General features: G+C 37.6%; 1 protein-coding gene and 1 long non-coding RNA gene across 3 annotated transcripts; both read right to left on the bottom strand.

The window, feature by feature from the left end:
* Window positions 1-319: 319 nt before the first annotated feature.
* Window positions 320-3937, bottom strand: LOC145238468 (uncharacterized). The gene is made up of 4 exons (XR_013862125.1): window positions 3289-3937; window positions 3171-3235; window positions 2640-2753; window positions 320-1804 (listed from the first exon to the last, which is right to left on the bottom strand). It is a non-coding gene; the product is annotated as an uncharacterized LOC145238468 (long non-coding RNA).
* A 3717-nt stretch (window positions 3938-7654) lies between these two features.
* LOC145238708 (uncharacterized) lies at window positions 7655-21516 on the bottom strand. 2 transcript variants are annotated; one of them, XM_080101951.1, is made up of 12 exons: window positions 21318-21516; window positions 20970-21062; window positions 17916-18047; window positions 17559-17618; window positions 17084-17248; window positions 15758-15916; window positions 15153-15332; window positions 14105-14601; window positions 13604-13790; window positions 11118-13363; window positions 10282-10462; window positions 7655-9600 (listed from the first exon to the last, which is right to left on the bottom strand). In XM_080101951.1, exons 1-12 carry the CDS (start codon window positions 21355-21357, stop codon window positions 7817-7819), a joined length of 5724 nt encoding a protein of 1907 aa, XP_079958077.1. In that variant the 5' UTR covers window positions 21358-21516; the 3' UTR covers window positions 7655-7816. The 2 variants fall into 2 exon arrangements, with proteins under 2 accessions (XP_079958077.1, XP_079958078.1); XM_080101952.1 differs by lacking the exons at window positions 20970-21062; window positions 21318-21516 and adding an exon at window positions 18550-18689.
* Between the last annotated feature and the right edge of the window lie 163 nt (window positions 21517-21679).

The following is a 21679-nucleotide window of genomic DNA, read 5'->3' as shown; positions in this document are numbered from 1 at the left end:
GTATATTTCTAACACTAAATTATTCTCTGGTTGAAACTAGTCATTAATATCCATTTTGACATAGATATGACGAAAGTAACAACACCTCTAAAAGCTGTGAGCTAAAACTTGTTCTAACGTTTGCATGGTTACTTCCGTCTATAAAATTGCCTGCTTAAGTAAAATCTAGCAGCTATATCCACCTTTTTTATAACCTTTCAGTTGTGGTTTTTTAACAAACCAATTAATTAACAAATCATCCTAAAGTAATCAGAAGGCCTGAAACAAACTTAAAAAATGTTGGCACAAAAGTAAAGCAAAATAATTGTATTGACTCCACAATGACATAAATAGGACAAACATAGGTTTCAAAACTCACAAATATGTGCAAAATAATGAACAATAATGATAATTATGTGACAAATGAAATACGAAGAGGGTAAAATATGCGTGAACAGATAGCAAAAAATTTGTGAACAAATCACACAAAAGAAATGCAAGGATAACACGAAATTGGTAAAAATGATATGAATGACAGTACAAAAATACTTAATGCTTTGCTATGCAGCTACGCAGAAAATTTGGCACACTAAATTGCCATTGTACGGTATGGAAAACATGATCATGATTTGAAAACAGGGTTGCTTATCAAGGGTGGTCGGTGTGATCAGACAGGTTAAACAATTGTGTAAGAAAAGATGGAAATTTATATTGGTTTACTAAAGTGGGCCACAGGATGAAATAGCTTGAAGACCACTGTATTATGGGTAAGATTTTCTTAACAAAGTCATGATTTTGTAAAACATATCAAGTATATAAGTGACATTGCAAGCGATATTTCGATAAAAAGCATTCAGACCAGGTAGGAAACAAACAATGTACATGTTGTATGTTGTCCAGAGTGTCAAATCACTTAATGATTATGTAAAAGCATAGAGCCAATAAATAAACTTAATTCATAAACTTAATGATTCGAAATGAAACAAATAACAAATAAATACGAAATATTTTAGTTCTTCACAATCAGAATCGAAACTATTAAAGGAATATACAATGCACTCGGCATGAAGCATTTGGCCTGACATACTATGAAAGCAATATTGCAGTGTTACACAAAACACAAATCAGAAAGTAATGTCATAAGAGTAGTAAAACAATACATACAGTAAATTGTTAAATATTCTGCCCCCCATTTACCTGGCATTCAATTGCATAATGCATAAAATTGTAATGTTGTATGAAATTATAAAGTGGCTTAGCAACAGTAACATTTTTACAGTTGTTTCATCTGCTGTAGGATTAATATACAAATTATTTTTTTATCAAAGAATTTGTTTCAGTTTTAGCACAATGTTCCCTGCTAGGCAGATAATAATTCCATAAGAACTGTTATATATCAAAACACACGCAAATACAGCAAAAGAAGGCCAGAAAAAAAATCGGTAATGCATGTTGATTATGATATAGAACAATACACTCTTTTCCAAATGTCAAAATGTTTACACTTAAAAAGCAAGGTTGAAGAAGTTAGTTTGTTTTTACCACCAGTGTTTTTGTTCACACAAATGTCTTAATGTTTTGCACATATTGCAAATCTGAACAGGCACTGTGAAGTATCCCTGACTGACTTTATCTGTTTTTTCACGACCTGTTGTGCCACATTGGTTGTGGAATGAAGCACTGCAATAAAGTCTGTGGTGCTCTTCTGCCTCTTTGTCCAGTCCACTGCAGGTCTGGTCTGTCACTGTATGTACTGAGATGACACGATCAGTTAAGGAAGAGTATTTGTTTCATCAGGATCAACTGTATCCAGAGATTGAACAGTCTGAAATGCAAGTAAAGATAAATACAAAACTCACAAAAAATTAAAATGTTAAAAATTTATAGAGACTCCTGCAGACTGCGTGTTACAAAATGCAAGGTGACGCACTTTAGGTGACGTCATTAAGGCGTGCAACCACAAAAACTCAAATTCAAAGCCCAACAAACTTTCCATAGAATACAACGTTCATCAAAATCAGATAAAAACGTTTGAAATATTTTTTTAGTTTGCAATTGCAACATGTTGCGGTAATGTTTATCATTGGCTTGGCCCTGTTCAAAAAATATTTCGTCAAGTTGCTGCTTTATATTACCTGATACAACCATTTATTACAAAACATTCCCATTGTACAACAATAATGGCCGAACATTATATAGCATACAATTGTGTGTTTGACGTCATAAACAAGGCACTAACCTAACCATGTTGCAGTTTTACGGCAAATTTTGTGGCTATATTACCAGCATGCTTGTTGAAAAGCAAAATTGTTTCTTTAGATTTGATTATGTTTCGTACGATACTGCTAACAAATTAACCAAAATGCCCATGGTGAACCAAACCAAAACATTCACATAACCAAAGGTGGCGGCACCGCCCCAAAACTGCCTACTCTATGCCTATGTAGGAGTGACATGCAAATTTACTTTCTACAAACTTGTCAAGCTTTTTTTATGCAATGCAATTAACTTGACATACAGTTACCCTGTGCATCAAATGTGCTTATAGCTCTTTAAATGACGTGGACAAAAATGAATCGGAAAAAAAGTTTAACACTGGTGTAAAATGCACCATTTACAACCCAACATACACAAATAAACACCAAAATCAATTTTTGTACCTTAAGTATAAATTGTGTTGTGTCTTCACTGAAGTAACTGCTGAAGTACATTTGGCTGGAAAATTGGGGTGTATTTGTTTTGTCGAGATTAATTGCATGCAGAGGTTGAACAACCTGAAATGTAACAGTAAAGATGAATAAAACAGAAAAGATACTTTACATTAAAATATACAGCGGCAAGCAAACAAATTTACTTGTAAAAAAATTGCCATGCTTGTTATGCAATAATGCATAATCTTATGCAATTAAACAGAATATGTGATAAAAAGGTATGCAACTAATTAGATTCATCTGTGTGCATGTACATTCAGCTATTGCATTATGTATGCTTCGATTTAAACTTACACATTTCGCAAAGATAAAATGAATTCAAATGTTCAAATCAGTAATTTCAAAGTGTTCATCAGCACCCTTTTGTGATGTTTGCAATTAGTTAGAAAGGTATTTGACTGAACAAATTTGCTCATACCTCTTCAAATAATGTAAAAAATTTACCCAACATACACAAAAACACCAAATTGATTTTCGTACCTTAAATATCTTTTGTTTTGTGTCTTCATTGAAGTAACTGCATACTTGTTTGGATAATGTAACATCTAAAATAACAGAATTAATATTCTAGATGCATAGTGTACAAAAGGGTACTTACAGGTTACAGGCCGATTGTTAAATCAAGATTCCACTCGAATTTCAAAAGCTGTTTCAGAAATACAATAAAGTCCTACACTCTACACAACAACCTACACCTGCAAAAACAGAAAAAAACCTACACCTGCAAAAACAGAAAAAACCTACACCTGCAAAAAAAAACTTACACCTGCAAAAAATATTCAAACCCTACAACTGAAAACAGTGCTCTGCAAAACATAAAACATTAAATCTGCAAAACAAAACCTGTTAATTTTTAATGAAGAAGGCACAACTACAAAACCTCTAAAAAAAGAATGAAGTCTCTACGAATAAAATCCATTGCCGTTAAACAAAAGTGAATAACAGTAAACCTGCAAAAAAGATGTTACGTTTAAAACGAAAGCCCTAAAACCTGCAAAACAAAAAAGTTACATTTTTATGAGAAAAGCCTAAAACCTGTAAAACAAAAAACAGTTACATTTTTGAAACAAAAGCCCTAAAACCTGCAAAACAAAAATAACGTTACATGTTGAAAACAAAAGCCCTAAAACCTGCAAAACAAAAAAGTTACATTTTTATGAGAAAAGCCTAAAACCTGTAAAATAAAAAACAGTTCAATGTTTAAAACAGAAGCCTTAAACCTGCAAGAAAACAGTTTAATATTAAAAAGTTAAAAAAGCAAAACAAAAAAGGGTTACATTTTAAAAACAAAAGCCCTAAAAACTGCAAAAAACAAACAGTTTAACTTTTGTAACAAAAGCCCTAAAACCTGCAAAACAAAAAAACAGTTACATTTTGAAACAAAAGCCCTAAAACAGGCAAAAAAACAATATCTAAAAATGAAACACTTTTCTATAAATATCGTTAAGCTTAATATTCTAAAAAGAAAATGTTAAAATCTGCAAAAACAGGGTAAACGATATTGTTAAAATCTGCAAAAATGGTTTTATGTTATAACCTGCAAAAAATGGCTTTGTTATAACCTGCAAAAACGGCTTTTGTTAAAACCTGCAAAATGGCTTTTGTTAAAATCTGCAAAAATGGCTTTTTGTTATAACCTGCAGAAATGACTTTATGTTAAAACCTGCAAAAATGGCTTTTTGTTAAAACCTGCAAAAATGGCTTTTTGTTATAACCTGCAAAATGGATTTTGTTAAAACCTGCAAAAAATGGCTTTGTTATAACCTGCAAAAATGGCTTTTGTTAAACCTGCAAAATGGCTTTTGTTATGACAGTTACCTTTAAAAGTTGCAGCAAGACACAGTAACAATTATTGCTCAATTATGGTCAAATGATACAATGCAGTAACATCGTTCAATCAACAGCAAAATCTAAAAAAGAAAAGAAAACAGTTTATATTTGATTGTAAACCAATACACAGTATACACACCTTGAATGAAGAAATTCAGAATTGGCAACCAAGTACAGAGGTCTTACTTCTGATTTCTGAACTACTTTATTAACACTTGGCGTTGGTGGTTCACATGGTTAGAAAAATATGTAATAAACAAAAACACAATAACAAGAACCTGTACGGCTGATGTAAAAGGCACAACACCCCCCAAGAACTGGTCTTATTAAGGAGAAATGATAGGATAGAAAAAGTGGACTCTGCACACATTTTTGTTGATGAAAGAGGGAAAACGCAAGCAGAAACATCTGTATACAAAAAACTTGGAGGCAGTTGGAGTTGGTTCATCTCCATCATCAAGAGTGTCTAAGCATGAAAGGTAGACAAACCTGCAAAATAGAGTGAAACCACCAACGCCCCTGTTCGCCAACGAAAAAGTACACAAAATAAGCTTGCCTCAACTAACTGCCCTACATACAACCGCCGCAAATTAGCCTAGAAAAGTAGAAAGTGAGTCTGTCATGTTTTACAACCACCCAAATTGTCATTGCCCCATAACGACAGAGTGGCCGGGTCAAGCAGGAAACCGGAACTGAAGTAAGTTGTAAGTAAGTTAGCCTAAATCCACAAGAAAAAAATGGGCTTGACCAGCATAATGGGGTTAAGGGGCATTTTTATGGCGCATTTTACTGCAAGGCAATACTTTTATTGAATCGAAAAAGTGAGTTATATCCATGCTTGATGTCTAGTTCAAATTCTTTTGCTGAAAAAGAATAACTGAACTGGATGTAGGCAAGGACAATAAAAGCTGGTCAGAACCCTAAAACAAAACACAACATCCCTATTATTACAGTTAGGACAGGCGCAAAAGTTTGTTTAAAAGGGTCCAGTGATGATTACAGCGTATAACTTCAACAACATCACTGCCCTTGCCCTCAGAGTCCCCCCGCAAGGACCCAAATAAATTACGCACCTGCTGGGCTGAAAAAAAATTAACAACAGTTTGCGCCCTACCAGGGTGGCTCACGAAACTTTTCGGGCAAAATGCCAAGCCGGTCTCCTCTGGTCCACGAGCCTGGACCTTCATTGGAAATAGCGGTGTCCGGTACTCGGTCCCGTCTACACCGCGGCCAGCGCATGCGGTGGAGGCCATGCCAAGACCGTGTTTCTAAACGCACCTTATTTTAGCTAAGGCCATTTAGCAACGCGCCACACCTAGCTAAAAATCGGTCTAAGCTATGACCCTATGTGGCGCGCGAATCCCAAACGTACCCCACCTATGTTAGCTATCACCTACCCTTAGTTAACGAGTGCCACTCTATGTGTAGCCCTAGCGCCAACTTGCTGATATCGTAGCACTCCTATAGACTTGGGCCATTCTTTGACCACCAAGGAAGACTTCCTTTACGAGTCAACCTCGGCAAAGAATAGGTCGCTCAACCCTAGCGCCAGTTAGCCTAAGTTAGGCCTAACAATTCCGCAATCCCGGTTGACCCACGACAGACTCCTATGTTTACATACAAATAAATATTTGAAGTTGAGGAATGTTGATCGAAGGATGATGACGTAATTGAAGTTGGTAAACCACAGAAAAACGTCTAAAAAAACACAGAATAACTTTTAGGCTGCACCTAATAACGCAATTTATGTTTTTAGAAGCTGCACGATTAGCTATTTTTAGGCCAATACCATGTAAAAATCGTAGCATATCTTCAAGCTTCTCGATTACATATTTTTAAGTCAATACCATGTATAATTTGTAGTATTAATATCAATGTTCAAAAATCATAAAATTGCGCAAAGAATGAAAGAAATAGTTCACACAAAACTTACCAGATAAAACGGTTTCCATCCAACACGCGTTAAAATGGCAGCGAGAAAAAAACGTGGCAAGCTGTTCGCTGTTGAGGCGCGCAACATCGGTGGTTGCATTCGAATTCAATTTCAAAAATTTCTATTTATTATTTTTTAAAATATTTTGCCAACTATTTTTTTACATTTATCATGACTCCTTAGTCATGAATATTTTTTTACGTGTTTTTTGTTTTATTTACATAAGTTTTGTCCATATTTCAGAAATGAACAAAAATATCAAAATAATTTGTATTGCCGTGTGCTTAATCCGATACACCACAGGTTAAATAATAAAACGCCAAATCATTTTGCCTAAAAGCCAGATTTTAACGAATTAATAATTAATTAAAGGAAAATAATCTGCAATGCGCTTTTTAACTAAAACTAATGTTAGTACCATGTTGTCTACGTAAAATGTCTCAGCACCATAAAGCTTTAAAATGTGATGGTCTAATCAGGCAGTGGAACTTTCACTAGCAACAAAATATATGGCTATTACATCTTTGCTCAAGATCAGGGCTCACCTCAAAATACGATCCGCGTCGTAGGTGAACTCGAGTTTAATTCGACCGAAGTAGTTTAATGCAGGGGTCACTAAACTTTTTTCACAGCGGGCCTGATTAAAAAAATAATGACACGAGGAGGCCACATAGCTTACATTTTGCGGGGTCACAAGGACCTACATGTTTACTTAAAGTCAGATAGTGCTACTGTCAAATAGTAAAATTGTGTGAAATAATAGAGGCTCTCTTCTGGCTATATTCATTTATTTAATCACACTTTAAAACTAAAGGCATTGGTTTGCGAACAGTAACGAAGGCATTGGTACTTTTGGCCTTTCCGTGATGTGACAAACTGCTTTGGATATTTTTATGGGTCATGTGAAACTTAGGTGAAGATATTCCCCCAAGTTGTTGCAAAAACACTTTTACAGTAAATGAAACTTTAACGGGTAACTCAAGGTATGTTTTTTCAAGGATATAAATAAGGACCAAATCGAACTGATTACAATGTACTTTAGACTTATTATGCATTTTTCTGTTAAAGTCACTGTTTCGTAAACAGTTTTTCGTTTAAACTTAAGTGTGAAATGATTTTTGCAATAGCCTAAGCCTAAGAGTATAGTCTAGGATAACTTTCCATACTGCCTTAGTCTGAGTAATCAAGACCTACACAATCATCAACTTATTTCAATTACATCAGAGTTTAATCCGTGCAACTAAATGCAACAGTTTGTGATAATTGAACGAAAAACGTGGCACAAACAAACACAAATATATGTTCATCAACAATACGCCTGTAACAACTTTACACGTGTAACATACGATTAGTGCAAATATGTTTAAAGGTTTAATTCAACTGCTGCTACCAACAACTGTCCAAGATACGGATCTAACCCGAGCAGAGCGAAATTGTCTGGTGAAGACAACAGCGACAGAATGAGGGAGCGCACAGGGGAACGCAATCCATCCAAGACCGACAGCAGTTCTGAGGCGGTTTCAATGTTAAAACTTCTCGCAGCTAATAAAAATGAAGCAGCAATTTTTAAATCGTTTGCAAATGCATTGAAATGTGATGACTGGCCGTTTGTTGAAGGAACAGTTGCAAACTTCGTTATAGGACCAAGCGGAAAAGTTGGTGGTCCAAGAAATTTTAGTTTAGCTAAACTAATTTCAGTCGGAGAGGAGTTATCAAGTAAAGAGGCATTAAACTTTTGGGTGCTGATATCAAAAGGAAGACCGGTGTAAGAGTTGTCGGTGTTGTTTGCAAACGCTGATAATACACGCGAAAGTCCAAGGTATGTGTTGAAATCGTCAGCAGTTTTCGTGGAATATACAACGCTGTGAAATGCTATCATGTCGGTACAACTTATAGGAAACCTTTCCATTGATGGTGTCAGAACTTTTACACTCACTTCTGGCGAACTCGTCTTTGTGAGGTTAAAAGGCGGAGCGTAAATATATCGATCAGTTTGTGAATTTGTAAAGTTCTCTAGCAGGTCAAGGGGCGTTAGGTTTGTAATATCGAAAACACGTTGTAACATATTCGCACAGTTTTGTGTTAGTTCCGTAAAGTTCGCAGCGACAATCTCATCAATTCCTCTCACCAGTTCAATGTCAGTTGGTAAAAAGTAAGTGATGCCTGTAATGTTCATAATGTAACGGCAGTACGCTGTGGCAGCTGGGAGTTGCACAATAACAATGTGCTGAGCTGTAAAAGTTCCGGCTTGTGAATTGTTTTGCAACTCAGTCAGTCTTACAGTCAACAAGTTTTGCTTGCATCCATCTGAGCAATCGTTTTCCGAATCGTCACATGTTTCAGCAGGTGATAGTAGAGATCTCACTGAGTTTATGTAAGCGCGTCTTAACTCAGCCTCTAACGCTGTCTGCATTATTCGGTTCTCAGTTGAACTTATGTTCCGAGTATAATTGTGCAGGTTTCTAACCAGGATTGAGCCAGAAAACACGAGGCTTTCATTAAGTCTTGCAACCGGGTTTGAAAATTCCGTGAGCTCAGTTGCCGGAGAAATGCTTTGTATCTTCATTTGCATAATGTTGGGGTAAACCCGGGAATATTTATCAAATAATTGTCGTTGAAGTTTCGCAGTAAACTCAGGAGTGACAGGGCACGAATTTCCGGCAGCAAACTCTTCATAAACGTCTGCATTGATGCGGACGGCAGCACTCAGACATCGAACTTCTTCTGTATTGTTAACAACACCCAGAACTTCGGTCAAAAGGTCACCACGGCCTCGAAAGTCCAACACGGATTCAATACCGTCTGTGGTAATCTGGTCTAAAGTTCGCAGAGGATGGGAAAACATACGAGACTGGACTGGAAAGGCGTTGGATGCTTCCACAAAAGTTTGATTGAGAGTTTCTGCTTCGAGGTTATAAGCTCCTTGGCCTGTTACAGTGACAATATGCTCCACAAACACGCTGCCCTCCAGAAAAGCTGTGACTGTGACTGTGATGTTGAGGTTGGATTCGAATCCGTACATCGGGGTGAGGGAAGCTGTTACGGCATCTGAGAGAAAGTTGGAGACTTCACTTGATGAGTTGGAAAGTTGAGGAAGAAATGTGAAGGATGAATTGAGCTGGATGAGACCGTAGAAGAAAGATTGCTCTGTGAAGAAAAGTAAAAATGTCAGAAGACATTTTATTTAAACATAGATATCATATTATAAAAAAAACACAGATATTTTGTTTTAGCTGCAAACAGTGCGCCCTGTTTCGACTTATTAAGGCTCATCAGTGCAGCTTGTGGGTGGGCATTGACCATATAGGCTGGCATAGCTAAATTATAGCACCGGTTTTGGGGACTTACAGGCTGAATGTTATATGCCCCACTACATATGTTCGGTGCCAGAACTGAACCGGGCATAAACCACAGTGGGACTGGATCTTGTTGCCAGCTGCGGTGATGAAGCCTAATGGGCTGAAACAGTGAGCGCTATTTGCAGCTAACTTATCATTGTTTTAAGATATCGCGTTTATATATCAAAAATAAATGATTATTAAACGCCCTCCGATGAACAGAGAAACTGACTTAAATGTAATATTACGTAAATTAATAACATAAGAATAAGATTAAAAAAAAAACACATAAAATATTGCAACTTTATTATGAATTTTCCTGTTCGCCAACCCACAGCTAAGGGGGCCACAAAGAGGTTCTTTTATTAGTGTGTTATTTTTATCCTTAAAGGCAACAGCATGTTCTTCAGCAGTGACCTCACTCACAAATCGCACAAAAAAAGCGGCGCAAACTATTCTAGCGTTTGAACCAGTAAAAACAACAACTTACCAGCACACAACTTCCCGTTGCCGATAAAACCGTCGTCGCAAGAGCACTCGAACCCACCGAATGTGTTTGTGCACGTGGCGTTGTCATGGCAATCGTCACGCTCCAGTTCACACTCGTTGACGTCATCGCACGAGAAACCGTCTCCGGCAAAATCTTTCTTGCATTCACAATCGTAACCACCCTAAAAACGAGAAATAATTACAAAACGATTCCATCACCAGTTAGTTTTGAGCAGGGGTTTCGGTATTGCGCATCAAAGGTTAATATTTCGCTAACCGATACCATACTTTCCACTTAAAACCCAGTAAAAATTAGTCTACATGGCCAGTGTCACAAAACTCTGATTCTTTACAGACCAAAATATCTCTTTTAAATCAGTTTTAAAAGCCACATATGCATTCTATCAATGCGTGCCCCCCAGTACTTGTATTTGGTCTGTTACGAATCCGAGTTTTGTGACACCGGTCAAGTTAGACTAATTTATGCTGGGTTAAGTGGAGTATAGTATCTGTTAGCGAAATATGAACTAATACTGTACCCTAGGGGCGTCCAAACTTTTCTTGATGGGGGGCAATTTTTGCCAGGTGAAGACGCCCGCGGGCCAATGTTTTTATAAAAACTTGAACCCAAATATACCGTAAGGAAATATACCGTAAGGAAATTTTGTTGCTTCAGCACCATGTACACTTCTTTTTTACCGGTAAATGAAGTACCATGGAAAGCTTTTGCGTAAAGTAGCAAGTCACACCCATATGGAGGTCATACGCAACACAATTTGAATCAAAAACAGCGGCGGGCCACGCGATGAACACCCCTGCTGTACACATATGCACTACCTTTTCGTTCTCACACTCGGCGAAGACACTGCATCCGTGTGAGTCCTCATCACATTCATCAACATCCGAACAATCGTAGCCGTCACCCTGGTAACCATCTTCACATGTGCACTGGAAGAGAGAAGAGCTGTTCCTCACACACTCTGCATCTTCACTACATCCCTCAACATCCACCGATCCCTGCGTCCAACCCAGACTCGGATCACAAATCGTCTTCTGTGTCTTCTTGTAACTCAATAAAGTCGCGTTTCGTAAATTTCTGCTGAACATGTTAGTTTCCATTCCCGATGCACCAACACTGAACAACAACACAAGCTCATCTGCACCAAATAACGTTAAGTTTCCACCGAACACTGTAACTGTGTGGAGTAAAGACACCGATTGGGAAGCATTGCTTTCGTTGACCACAATACGTAATTCACTTATTTCCACTTTTAAGTTATTCATGTCAGGTTCCGGTTTATCGGCTGTAAGTCCGTGTTTGTAGACAGTTTCAAGGTTTGTTTCAAGAAATACTAAAATCGCTTTGTATGTTACTGACTCTTTTGACAATGTTCTGATGAGATTTGCGATGTTGGAAGATGTCAAGTCAACCAGGGCGGTAAACGTCTTTCCTTCAATTTCTTTTTGTTTCTCTTTTAAAGCGTTTTTGGTCAAAGCAGGATCAATAATTTCCACATCAAATGGAATACCCAGAAAAGATTGGGAGGAAAACTTAAAACCGTTTTCTGTCACAGATTTGAGAAAACTCCTCAGTATCATTTCAAGGATGGGTTTATCTTTACTTTCAACCTGGACGACATGCTTAGCTGTTAAGCAAGTTGAGGCACACTTCGGTTCGTTTTGTTCCCTCCAAGTTTCGTTGGTTTCCCTGTACAGAAACTGGACAAGATCGACGACCATAGGGCGCCTGGTTAACACAACGTTAGCTGGCATGCTGGCAAACTGAGAATTCTGCGGGATTAAAAGCCTCGAAATCCCGTAGAGCAGCCGCACATCGTCTGAAGTTAACTCCCACAACATTGCAGTTTGCAGAACTGTAGCATTGCAGCTTGCGGGGAATTGACTGGATGATAAACTCCGCAGAATAGCCGGCGATGAGTCAAACACGAGGCTGATGTCAGTTGTGTTTGAACTTGTTATCGAGGTCAATGCTGTCAGTAAAACTTCCTTGCATAGTTTGCTTGCGGGAGGAAACTTAAAACTTACAACATGTTGAACAGAGGTACTGCGCCCTGAAGTAGACTGGGTGAGGTTTGTGATTCTGACTTCCACAAAAGAAGACGGTAGTTCCCTCTTTTTCTCATTGTTATCTTTGTTGTCGTCATTATACCCAGACCCGGAACCGCTTCCATCTCCACTGCCATCTTCATCTCGATTCTCATCTTTACCCGCATCCGGATTTGTGTCGCGGTCAATCTTGCGGAAGACAAGATTAAGGAGCAGGGAGTAAGAGTTCCTCAACTCTGCCTCCAGACTTGAGAAGAGAACCGAATAATTCAGAGATCCAGGATCTGGCACAGCCACATTATTATTCAAAGTTAAATTGGCTTCGAAATCGACTCTAAACTTTTTGCCAATTCCAACAGTAGAATCATTGCTTGCATCAAACCGCCCATCAGGACGAAGCTCAATAATTTCAACTGCTTTTACTTGTGGGTTGAATTTGGAATAAGCCAGGTAAAGATCTTCTTCCAATTGAACGAGGAAATCTTTTGAAGCATCTGTTTTCAAAAAATCAGTGGAATTATCTTTAATCGCTGCTGGATTAACCCTGATATAAGCTATTGCAGTGGCTCCGTATATTTCATCAGAATCAAGTTCTTCTAACTGCTCCTTCAATTCTTCTTCAAGCTCGCTTGAATCAGGAAGCTGTGAAATAAATTTCTTGAAGTTGTCGGGTTTTATTACTTGCAGGGAAACGAACGGCGCTGCAAGGACTGTTGGTTTTCCCGAAGAATCGTTTCGTCGCCTCACCAAAGCCTCAACCACTGAAGCGGTAAAACTTGCTGCAGTGACGTCGTGCGACGAGTTGCCGGTGACAACAATCACGTGACCTACAACCGTTGCATTGTTTTCCAACTTTACGAATTCGACATCAACGTCAGGTTGGAGGAGCTGGGAGTAGAAGATTTCAAGTTGATCCTCCAGGAAGTCGATCATGGAAGGAAAAAACGGACTTCCGGGGTCGAGGAGTTGCGTCACAGCTCCCACAATGGGGATTTCCCCGTATAAAATAATTTGTTCTAAAACAAAACGGACGATAAAAAATGTTGACTTTGCGAAAAAGGTAAAAAGCACCATAAATTCATATCTAAAAAAATAAATCAGGCCATTTTGCATCACTTTTGTCAAACCTGGGTTGAAAACCTAGGATTTATATCCGATGTACAAAGAGAATGCATATGCGAAAAAGTGTAAGTAATGGCAGGCAACATCGTAAAAGATCATCTAGATAAAGTTATAATTTGTCCGAGCTTACGAACCTTGGCAGGATTTATCATCGTCTCCGTTTTCAACAAATCCGAGATGACAATTACACTCATAATCGCCGAAACTGTTTTTACAAGTTGAGTTGACGTCACAAACGTCGATGTCGTCACACTCATTGACGTCATCACAGCTAAATCCGTCACCAGTGAGACCGGGATCGCAGGAACATCCATAACCGCCCTGTGGGAAAGGATAAAGGTAAATGATAGAAAAAAACTATAAAGTTGGTTTTGCCGGAACGAAGTAAGTAATTAGAATTACCTAAAACGAGAATAGTCGTTTTTACCCGTGGTAATTAAACATGAACGTTTGTACAAACACGTGAACAGATAAACTTGCCCCACAGATTTGGTAATCAAAATAAATCCTGTCATAAATGTAGGGGAAATTTAAAAAGAGGTTTAAGTTTTAGGGGTACCAAATCACGCCACGGGGTAGAGTTGCAACAGCATATGATAATGGGGTTGTTAGATATCATACAAAAAATGCTTCACCTCTTCATTGTAACAGCTCGCTCTGACGTCACACTGATGATTGTCTGCGTCACACTCGTCTACGTCATCACAATCCTTCCCATCTCCCTCGAAACCATCGTTGCAATCGCAAGTAAATTTCCCGTCGTCGAATTCGCAACTTGCGTCAGAACTGCACTGCACCCCGTCGGTAGGGAAATCCCCGTACACAGGGGTGTAACCTTTAACGGGGTCACACACCCACACGGGGTCGGTAGACACATCAGTCAGCGCCTGGCACGAGTTTCTTCCATCCCCGGTAAATCCAGCATCGCAAGTGCACACATACGAACCCTCGCTATTCACACACGTCGCGTCGTCGTGGCAACCGTGCGTGCTGACGTCACACTCGTTAACGTCATCGCACTGTGTGACACCGTCGCCTGTGTAGCCTTCCTTGCACGAGCAAGTGAAGCTGCCCATTGTGTTGATGCAATTCGAGTTTTTTGGACATCTGGTGGTCTGGCATTCGTTGTAATCTGAACAGAAAATGGATTTTTTGCAACATTAAAAGTATTTGTCGATTTGTATAAAGCTGAGACGAACACCTGTGTATATAAACTGCAAAAAATATGTTTAGAAATTTATTTAATCATTGTATCAATACGGCACATTAATTTTGTAATACATCACGGCGAAATGGTGTTTAAACAGGCATTTTCTTAATTGTTTATTGAATTTAATCTTGTGACGCAATGCACAAAATAACGTACCAACGCGTAACAGCAGCCCAATTAAAAACATATAATGCTACGTTGCAAGACATGTACAGTGGTAATGGAAACCTTTAAACGAAAAGGCTTGAGCTGAAATGAATTCTAGTAACATACTAAACGACCTTGCTACATTTAAACACCCTGACCACTTAGTCTGTACATTAGTAAGACAGGTTGAACAGAAAACATATCTCACCTATGACACATTAACTAGGCGAGTCAATAACAATTATAAATCTTTTCGTTTTTGGCAATAGCACAGCTTTTGAACGTAGGCTACAAAAAGTAAAAATTCCTGTAAGATATGCAAGTACCTTTCAGTACAGGAATGTTAATAAACATGGTATAGTCGACTATTCCTATTAATCTTGTGCGAATCGCATCCACTGAGCTATCGGTGAGTTGCTGTAGAGATATGGGGTCGGATGGAGGTGATATCGTCTCAACGATGAAATGGGATTGCGTGTAACCGTTTTGCTCAGTGAATGCATGAACTAGAAACAAAACAATAAAGGTTATATTAATATGGGAAGTATAGGAAAGTGAATCTTTGTTTTGTTGCAAAACTACCAAATCGAAATGATTGTAGGTTTACCAGCATGTATGCAATGGAGACACTTTTTAATTTGCACCTTTTGGGTAAAAAAAGATTGTCCTTAAAAATATTTTTGTGGGCGTTTAAATATGACGGTATATTGGTCAAATATTGAAACAAAAATGCCCACGTTTACGCTTTGTAGTAAAGTTCAAACAGTTCGATTACAAAAATGCTTCATACTGGATAACTTTCATTGCCTCAACTTTAGGTAAAACTGCATTTTCCAAAATCGGCATTTTAGAGCATAATATAACAGACGCAAACAGATGTATATGAGCTTTGTAACAGACGAATATAACGAACCAAAGCCTCAACACCCACCATAAACGGATTTTACGGACGGAACTTTATATCTCATCGACTTGAGTAATTGCCAGTCAACCACAGGGGCGTAAGAATGGAAAGAACTGCTCGAATTCTCACCGAGGCTGGACTCAAATACACGGCTGAGCAACGCTGTGCCTGAAAATTTCTGGATTGCTGCAAAATAAACAAATTGTCAGTTAAATTAATGTTTTAGATCCAGATGAAATTTTATGATGTCACGACTGGTAATTATCTATCTATTGTCTAATTAGCAAAAACGTGTGATATATATTAGTTAGTTATTAGTTGTAGAGGTTTTTTAAGTGAGTGCTTGCTGGGCCCCAGCACAGTCAGTCACATATATTTTCTGTCTTTTTGTGCTCGTACGATTTTGTCTGCAATAATGGACAAAAGTAAATCGAATTATCGTAATTAGTTGAGTTATTAACATCACTGTTACAAAACTACAATGAAAACCAGTGACAGCAGTTTTTACACGTTTAACACGTAAAATCTACTGCGACTTTCACATTAGAAACTTACACCCTTTAACACAGCGCTTCCCAACCGGTGGGCCGCGGCCCACTGGTGGTCCGCGACGTTCTTTCTGGTGGGCCGCGAAGCTTTTCAAACTATTACCATACCAATATAGAAGTTCAAAAAAGTTACACAGTTCGTGTGAACGTACTTTCAAGTTTAACTATATTTCTCTAAAATATAATATTATAGTTACTATGAATGCATGAAAGATTTCACGTTAAATAAAGCTTTATCACACAAACAAACTGCAATTGTTACGTCATAACAATACCTAAACTGCGATTGTCGCATCACAACACTACTTGTATTAGTAACTATAACGAAATCGAAGACACGACACAGTCTTAAGTCGTAACACTGATATGTGACATTCCCAAATAAACTCCGACTTGATCTCATCATATCGAACCAGCAGGCTGAGGCTTCACATTAACAGAAGTATTGCATGTGCGGTTATTAGTTTTCTTTCTTAATTTTAGTTCTTTTTCCATCGTGGTTTTATCGCAATATTAAATGATGGTCCGCCAAAATAAATTGTTTTGAGCTGGAAAAGGTTGGGAAGCACTGCTTAACACATTCAGTAGGAATTCATGCAATAAATGTTTTTTACTCTACCAAAATGTACAATATAACAAGTAGACCCTAACCCATATTTTGATATTCTATCCCGTGCTTTGGTGCTTCGTAGACCCAGGGCGGGGGTACATATGACCCATGGCCAAGAACCACTGGTCTATTATTTTACGCGTTATGGCTGTCCTAAATTAAACTATGCGCGTCTTAAGAACTTATTCTTTGTACCTTTTCCATCCGAATTGAAATATCCCCGCGGATAGAAACACCAGGCGAACCTCTGCTGCTCCGAATCGAAACAACAACCACGTGACTGACAAGCTGATGACGTAATACGGGGATAACCACAGTTGTCACGTGACGCGTAATTGACTGCTCGGCATTCGTCGGGTTCTGGTGAAAAAAATTGATGGAATTTTTTAAGTAAACAATAAATTGATTTGATTTTCAGATATATTGCTGAGTGCTTCGATAGGATTAACGCAAGTTAACAAAGCAATCATGGCAGTGGGTTAAACAACAACAATAAGGTTTAATTCTTACAACAAAGCAAATTTGACAGACATAGCCATGCAGCAAAGTGGTTTCATATAAACCGCCTTCACTTGTGCTGAAATGTATGTGGAGTTTGATAGTGGCTGCAGCTAATACAAATCAGCAAAGAAGATTTAGGATAGTTATATCAAACGCATCAGAAGCTTACCGCCAGTAAGAAGGCCCGCGTCTCTCGGATTTAAACGAGGAACCATAGGAAAAGGAAAATCTGAAAAACACAACTTGCAGGTAAAGATACGAGCGCAGATAGTATCAACAAACTTAACTAGGTGTAAGAAAAAAGGTGACTAACACTTGGTTGATGTCAAAAATCATTGATAGTTAGCATAAAAAAAATAATGCACTTAATTATCTGGGACAGTATCTATGCCATAGATTCTATGGTATCCACCCTGTCAAGCAGCATGCACATTTTTATCTGCACAAAACAGCGTTTATAGCACAAGTTAAAAACATTGTTTTTGTCAGGCAATAATACAACTACATTTGCTTGAATATGTCTGACCTGATGGGTAGTAGCACCATGGGGAGTTCCCCTGTGGAATTTGGAAGCAGCATCCGATGTTTGTGCAGGTTTGACGTCGAATCCCAGCCCAACCACAATCTACACGACCGTGTTCGGGTAACGAGCATGTATCTGTAAAGCATAGTTGGTCAGATTTAAATGTAGGTCAACAATATCCTTGAATCAGAGTGAAGTCTAGACATTAAATGATACACCAACACGCAACAGACCTTAAATTATTCGTTTCTTTTATATGATCTTTTCCACCTTAGACGCAAAAGTCTCATAATAAAAAAGATGCACAAAACGGAAATAATTAAAAGGTATAATTTGAAAACAATTGTTAAGAAATAAACTGGCCGACATTGCATTGCCGAAAAGCGAAATATAATACGGCCGAAACGTTTTAGCACCCAAACAAGTATTTAACGACTATTTTTGGTCCGATATATTTCTCACAAGAATTACAAACAGATCTCAAAAACTTTTTTTGGAAAAGCAAAACAAAATCCGGCAGCTATTTTTAAATAACAATTTCTCTTAACAGTTCAAAACAGTGAAGAGCACAACCAGACATGTTGGTTACATTATCGACCACTGTTAGTATTTTATAAGGAACATTCGTCCAACCAACCTGCAGATATTCTGTTCCACATTGACTGCAGAACAACACACAGAATTATTTTATACCGCATTTTATGATGCGGGAACAATATCAACACAAAAGGTCTGGTAACAAAATAAATAATGTTGGTCACGTGGCTAGCAGCACATGCCGGTAGATAAACACACAAATAAGTTATTACTCTATGATCTATCTATTTCCCACACAGCAAGACATTAGCCTGGAGTTTGCTGTACTGTGCCGTTTAACGTAACGTAAAAGCTACTACAGGGTAACGTAGGATCAGTCGAAAATAATCAAGAAGCAACTAGTCGAAAATAATCATTCTATCAAAAACATTTATGACTGATCTTTTTAAGCTGCAACCGCTGGGTCGAGTTTCTAAGGCGTCGAATGCATGTGCGTTTGGACATTTTAACGCTAAAAACTTCAAGCAATAAGTTACCTATCATATTATGCCCAACAATAAGTTACCTATCGTTTTAATGTAAACTGACACAGTACCGTAAAAACACAAGCAGATTAAATCGAAACTATTGTTCCAACCGTTTACCTCAACTAATTGCAACAAACGCGTAACGTCAAATGCGATCACTTACTTAAAGATCGTCTTCCAACAAATTGTTAATTGGTCCACGCATTAGTTGAACTCTGGTTCATTATTAGACGGGGAATGGATGGAGTTCGGTAATTAGAGTGATGGGTGTTCAACTAAGTGGTCATTTATGCAGCCCTCTCTCTCCCTCCCATTGAACGTGCCGTTGTTGCGTTGCCTCACATATTTTAGTCCACTACAGCGTCATGAATCACTGAAGAAATAAAATCCCGTTTAATGTCAAATATCTGCAAGTGCAAAACAACAAACCAGTGATGCTGAATTAGTTCTCTGCTAGGAAACTTTATACTGTACTTTTTTATGTTGTATAAACAGTTTAGTCGATCAGGACATTCGGCAAGTCTCATGTCTCCTTATATAACAGCAAAGGTCCTGAGCAGATGTATAAAGAGTGATGTGCCGGCGACTGGCTTAAAATATTGTGGCAGAATGGACAGATGAACGCACGTTTTAATCGTTTATACATTTATGCTTGTGTGTTACAGTTCCCATACCGCTGAAGTATCGCATGGGCACCGATACCCCACATGGCATGGTTTATTGGCGCCAATACAGTATTTCCTGACCAACCATGGTCAAATGCTTTTTATGCCAATCTAATTCCATTGTAATCACAGTGATATTGACACATACAGCCACAAAAACTAATAACACAAAAAATAATTTAAATATTAATATCAGAACAAAAGTTCAAAACTGAAATACATTTTAAACTTATCCAACCTGAAACATTAAAAGAAACAAGTTTTTTTTAAATCAAATGATAGCAAAAAGCAAAAGTTTTGACAATTGTCAATCATTGAAGAAACAGGAGCATTCCATGAAGCCTTATCCATAATTAACAAACATTTAATTTGAGGAAACGCCACATAAATTATGTCTAGACAGCCTGACCACATTTAAGGTAAACACCATTAATATTTTACAAACAAAATTCATTACAAAGCTCGGATGTAAGCTAGCTTTAGAATAAGGCCAATAGAAAGCTATCCGCTAATATGGATAAAATCATCTTGCAATAAGAAGATTTCTGTTTATGGAAACTTGGGGTTGACGATTAGCTTAGGCACAACAATTGTATAATGGCTGGTTAGTTATAAATGAAAGAAATTGAGATTTACATGGCAGGACAAAGCATGAGCTATTGATTTATGCTGAAACAGTGTTGTTATTTAACGAATCTCCCGCAGACAATAAAATGTATAAAAGAAAGATTCTTGCTTCTGATCAGGATAGTAATGGACTGTTTCATAAAAACAGATAAAAAGCATAAATCGTTTCTTCTAATAACAGAAACGATTTAGAATAAAATAATTATTAAACTATTCATGTTTTTTATCTGTTTTTATGAAACAGTCCATTATTATTACTATTGATTTATGTGTATAAATCATTTTATGACATTAAACATCAGAAAAAAGAGTTCAGTTGAGTATATTTCACTTGATGAAAGAACACATGGCACAGTGTTTTTTAACCTTTTTATCATGGCCGAACCCCTATGATATTCTTCAGCCTTTGGTTAAAACCCTAACAAGTTACATATCAAAAAACTATGTTTGTGGGTGTACACACTCTCATAATCAGCAGTCAAATTTATTAAGTTAAAACTGTATAATTGTGACAGCCTTTATTACTATTTCATATTTCTGCATTGTAATAAAACTTAACAAATAGACATTTTTGCATCAGTCAAAATCTTAATCTTTTACGAAATGTGCTGGTGCACGGAATGCACTTCACTTCAGTATTAGCAATTAACTGCATTTAGTACTTTTAGATAATTCTTTCTTGGTCTTGCACATGAACTTACAGGTCGTGCACGTGCACATGTGGAACATGTAGGTCCTGTACGGGCGAGATCTTGTCAGGAACTGCCATGTTCTGCAGACTGGAGCAGAACTGTCTTAAAAAACAAGATATATATACATTTCACACTGGGAGAAATGCATATTTCCCCAAAATGTGTTCTATACATCTCATTTTAATGGCCGGTTGTTTTAACTGATTTTGATATAGAAGCACTGCTGCTTCTGGATAAATTTTACTGTAAGTAATGAAGGTGGAAGGTTAGTTAAGCTGCGGATGATTAGGGTTGTATGTTGTTTTATAGTAAAAATAAAGAAATGGCACAAATTTTGGTTCTATTAAAACAACTTACTGAGACAAATTCGTCCATTTCTTGTCAATACCATGCCCATCTAAACACTATGCGTTCGCAAACGGATTGATTTTAGCTGATAAAAGAGTTTTCTGATGCCCTGAGTAAACTTAACATTGAAACGATCTGTGCTGGATCATTGGTTTCTTCTGTATAGTGGCGACATACTATTATGTCAACAAAGATTTTTTCAAATCACTAAACCTAGAACGAGAATAAATAAAAAGCAGTTTAATGAAACTTTTCAGCAAAACGGACGCGACAACATTTTATTTTTGTGCGCTCTTCATGGTTGAGTGGTTTCATTTCCAAACACACTATAGAAATCTTAATATTTAGGCGGAGCCAAAACTGCGTTTTGC

The sequence above is a fragment of the Phallusia mammillata genome, chromosome 7, assembly GCF_965637545.1.
Source record: "Phallusia mammillata chromosome 7, kaPhaMamm4.hap1.1, whole genome shotgun sequence".
NCBI lineage: Eukaryota > Metazoa > Chordata > Ascidiacea > Phlebobranchia > Ascidiidae > Phallusia > Phallusia mammillata.
Note: the sequence above shows the minus strand (reverse complement) of the source record. Positions and strands in the feature narration are given on the sequence as shown.

Bases quoted from the DNA above. Each gene is read 5' to 3' on its own strand.
- LOC145238708 (XM_080101951.1), bottom strand. From the start codon at position 21,357: ATGGGCATGGTATTGACAAGAAATGGACGAATTTGTCTCA. The intron at 15,917-17,083 runs GTACAAAGAATA...TTTATTTTGCAG, and splicing joins TTTCAATTCGGATGGAAAAG to CAATCCAGAAATTTTCAGGC. The intron at 9,601-10,281 runs GTAAGTTGTTGT...TTTTCTTCACAG, and splicing joins CAACGGGAAGTTGTGTGCTG to AGCAATCTTTCTTCTACGGT.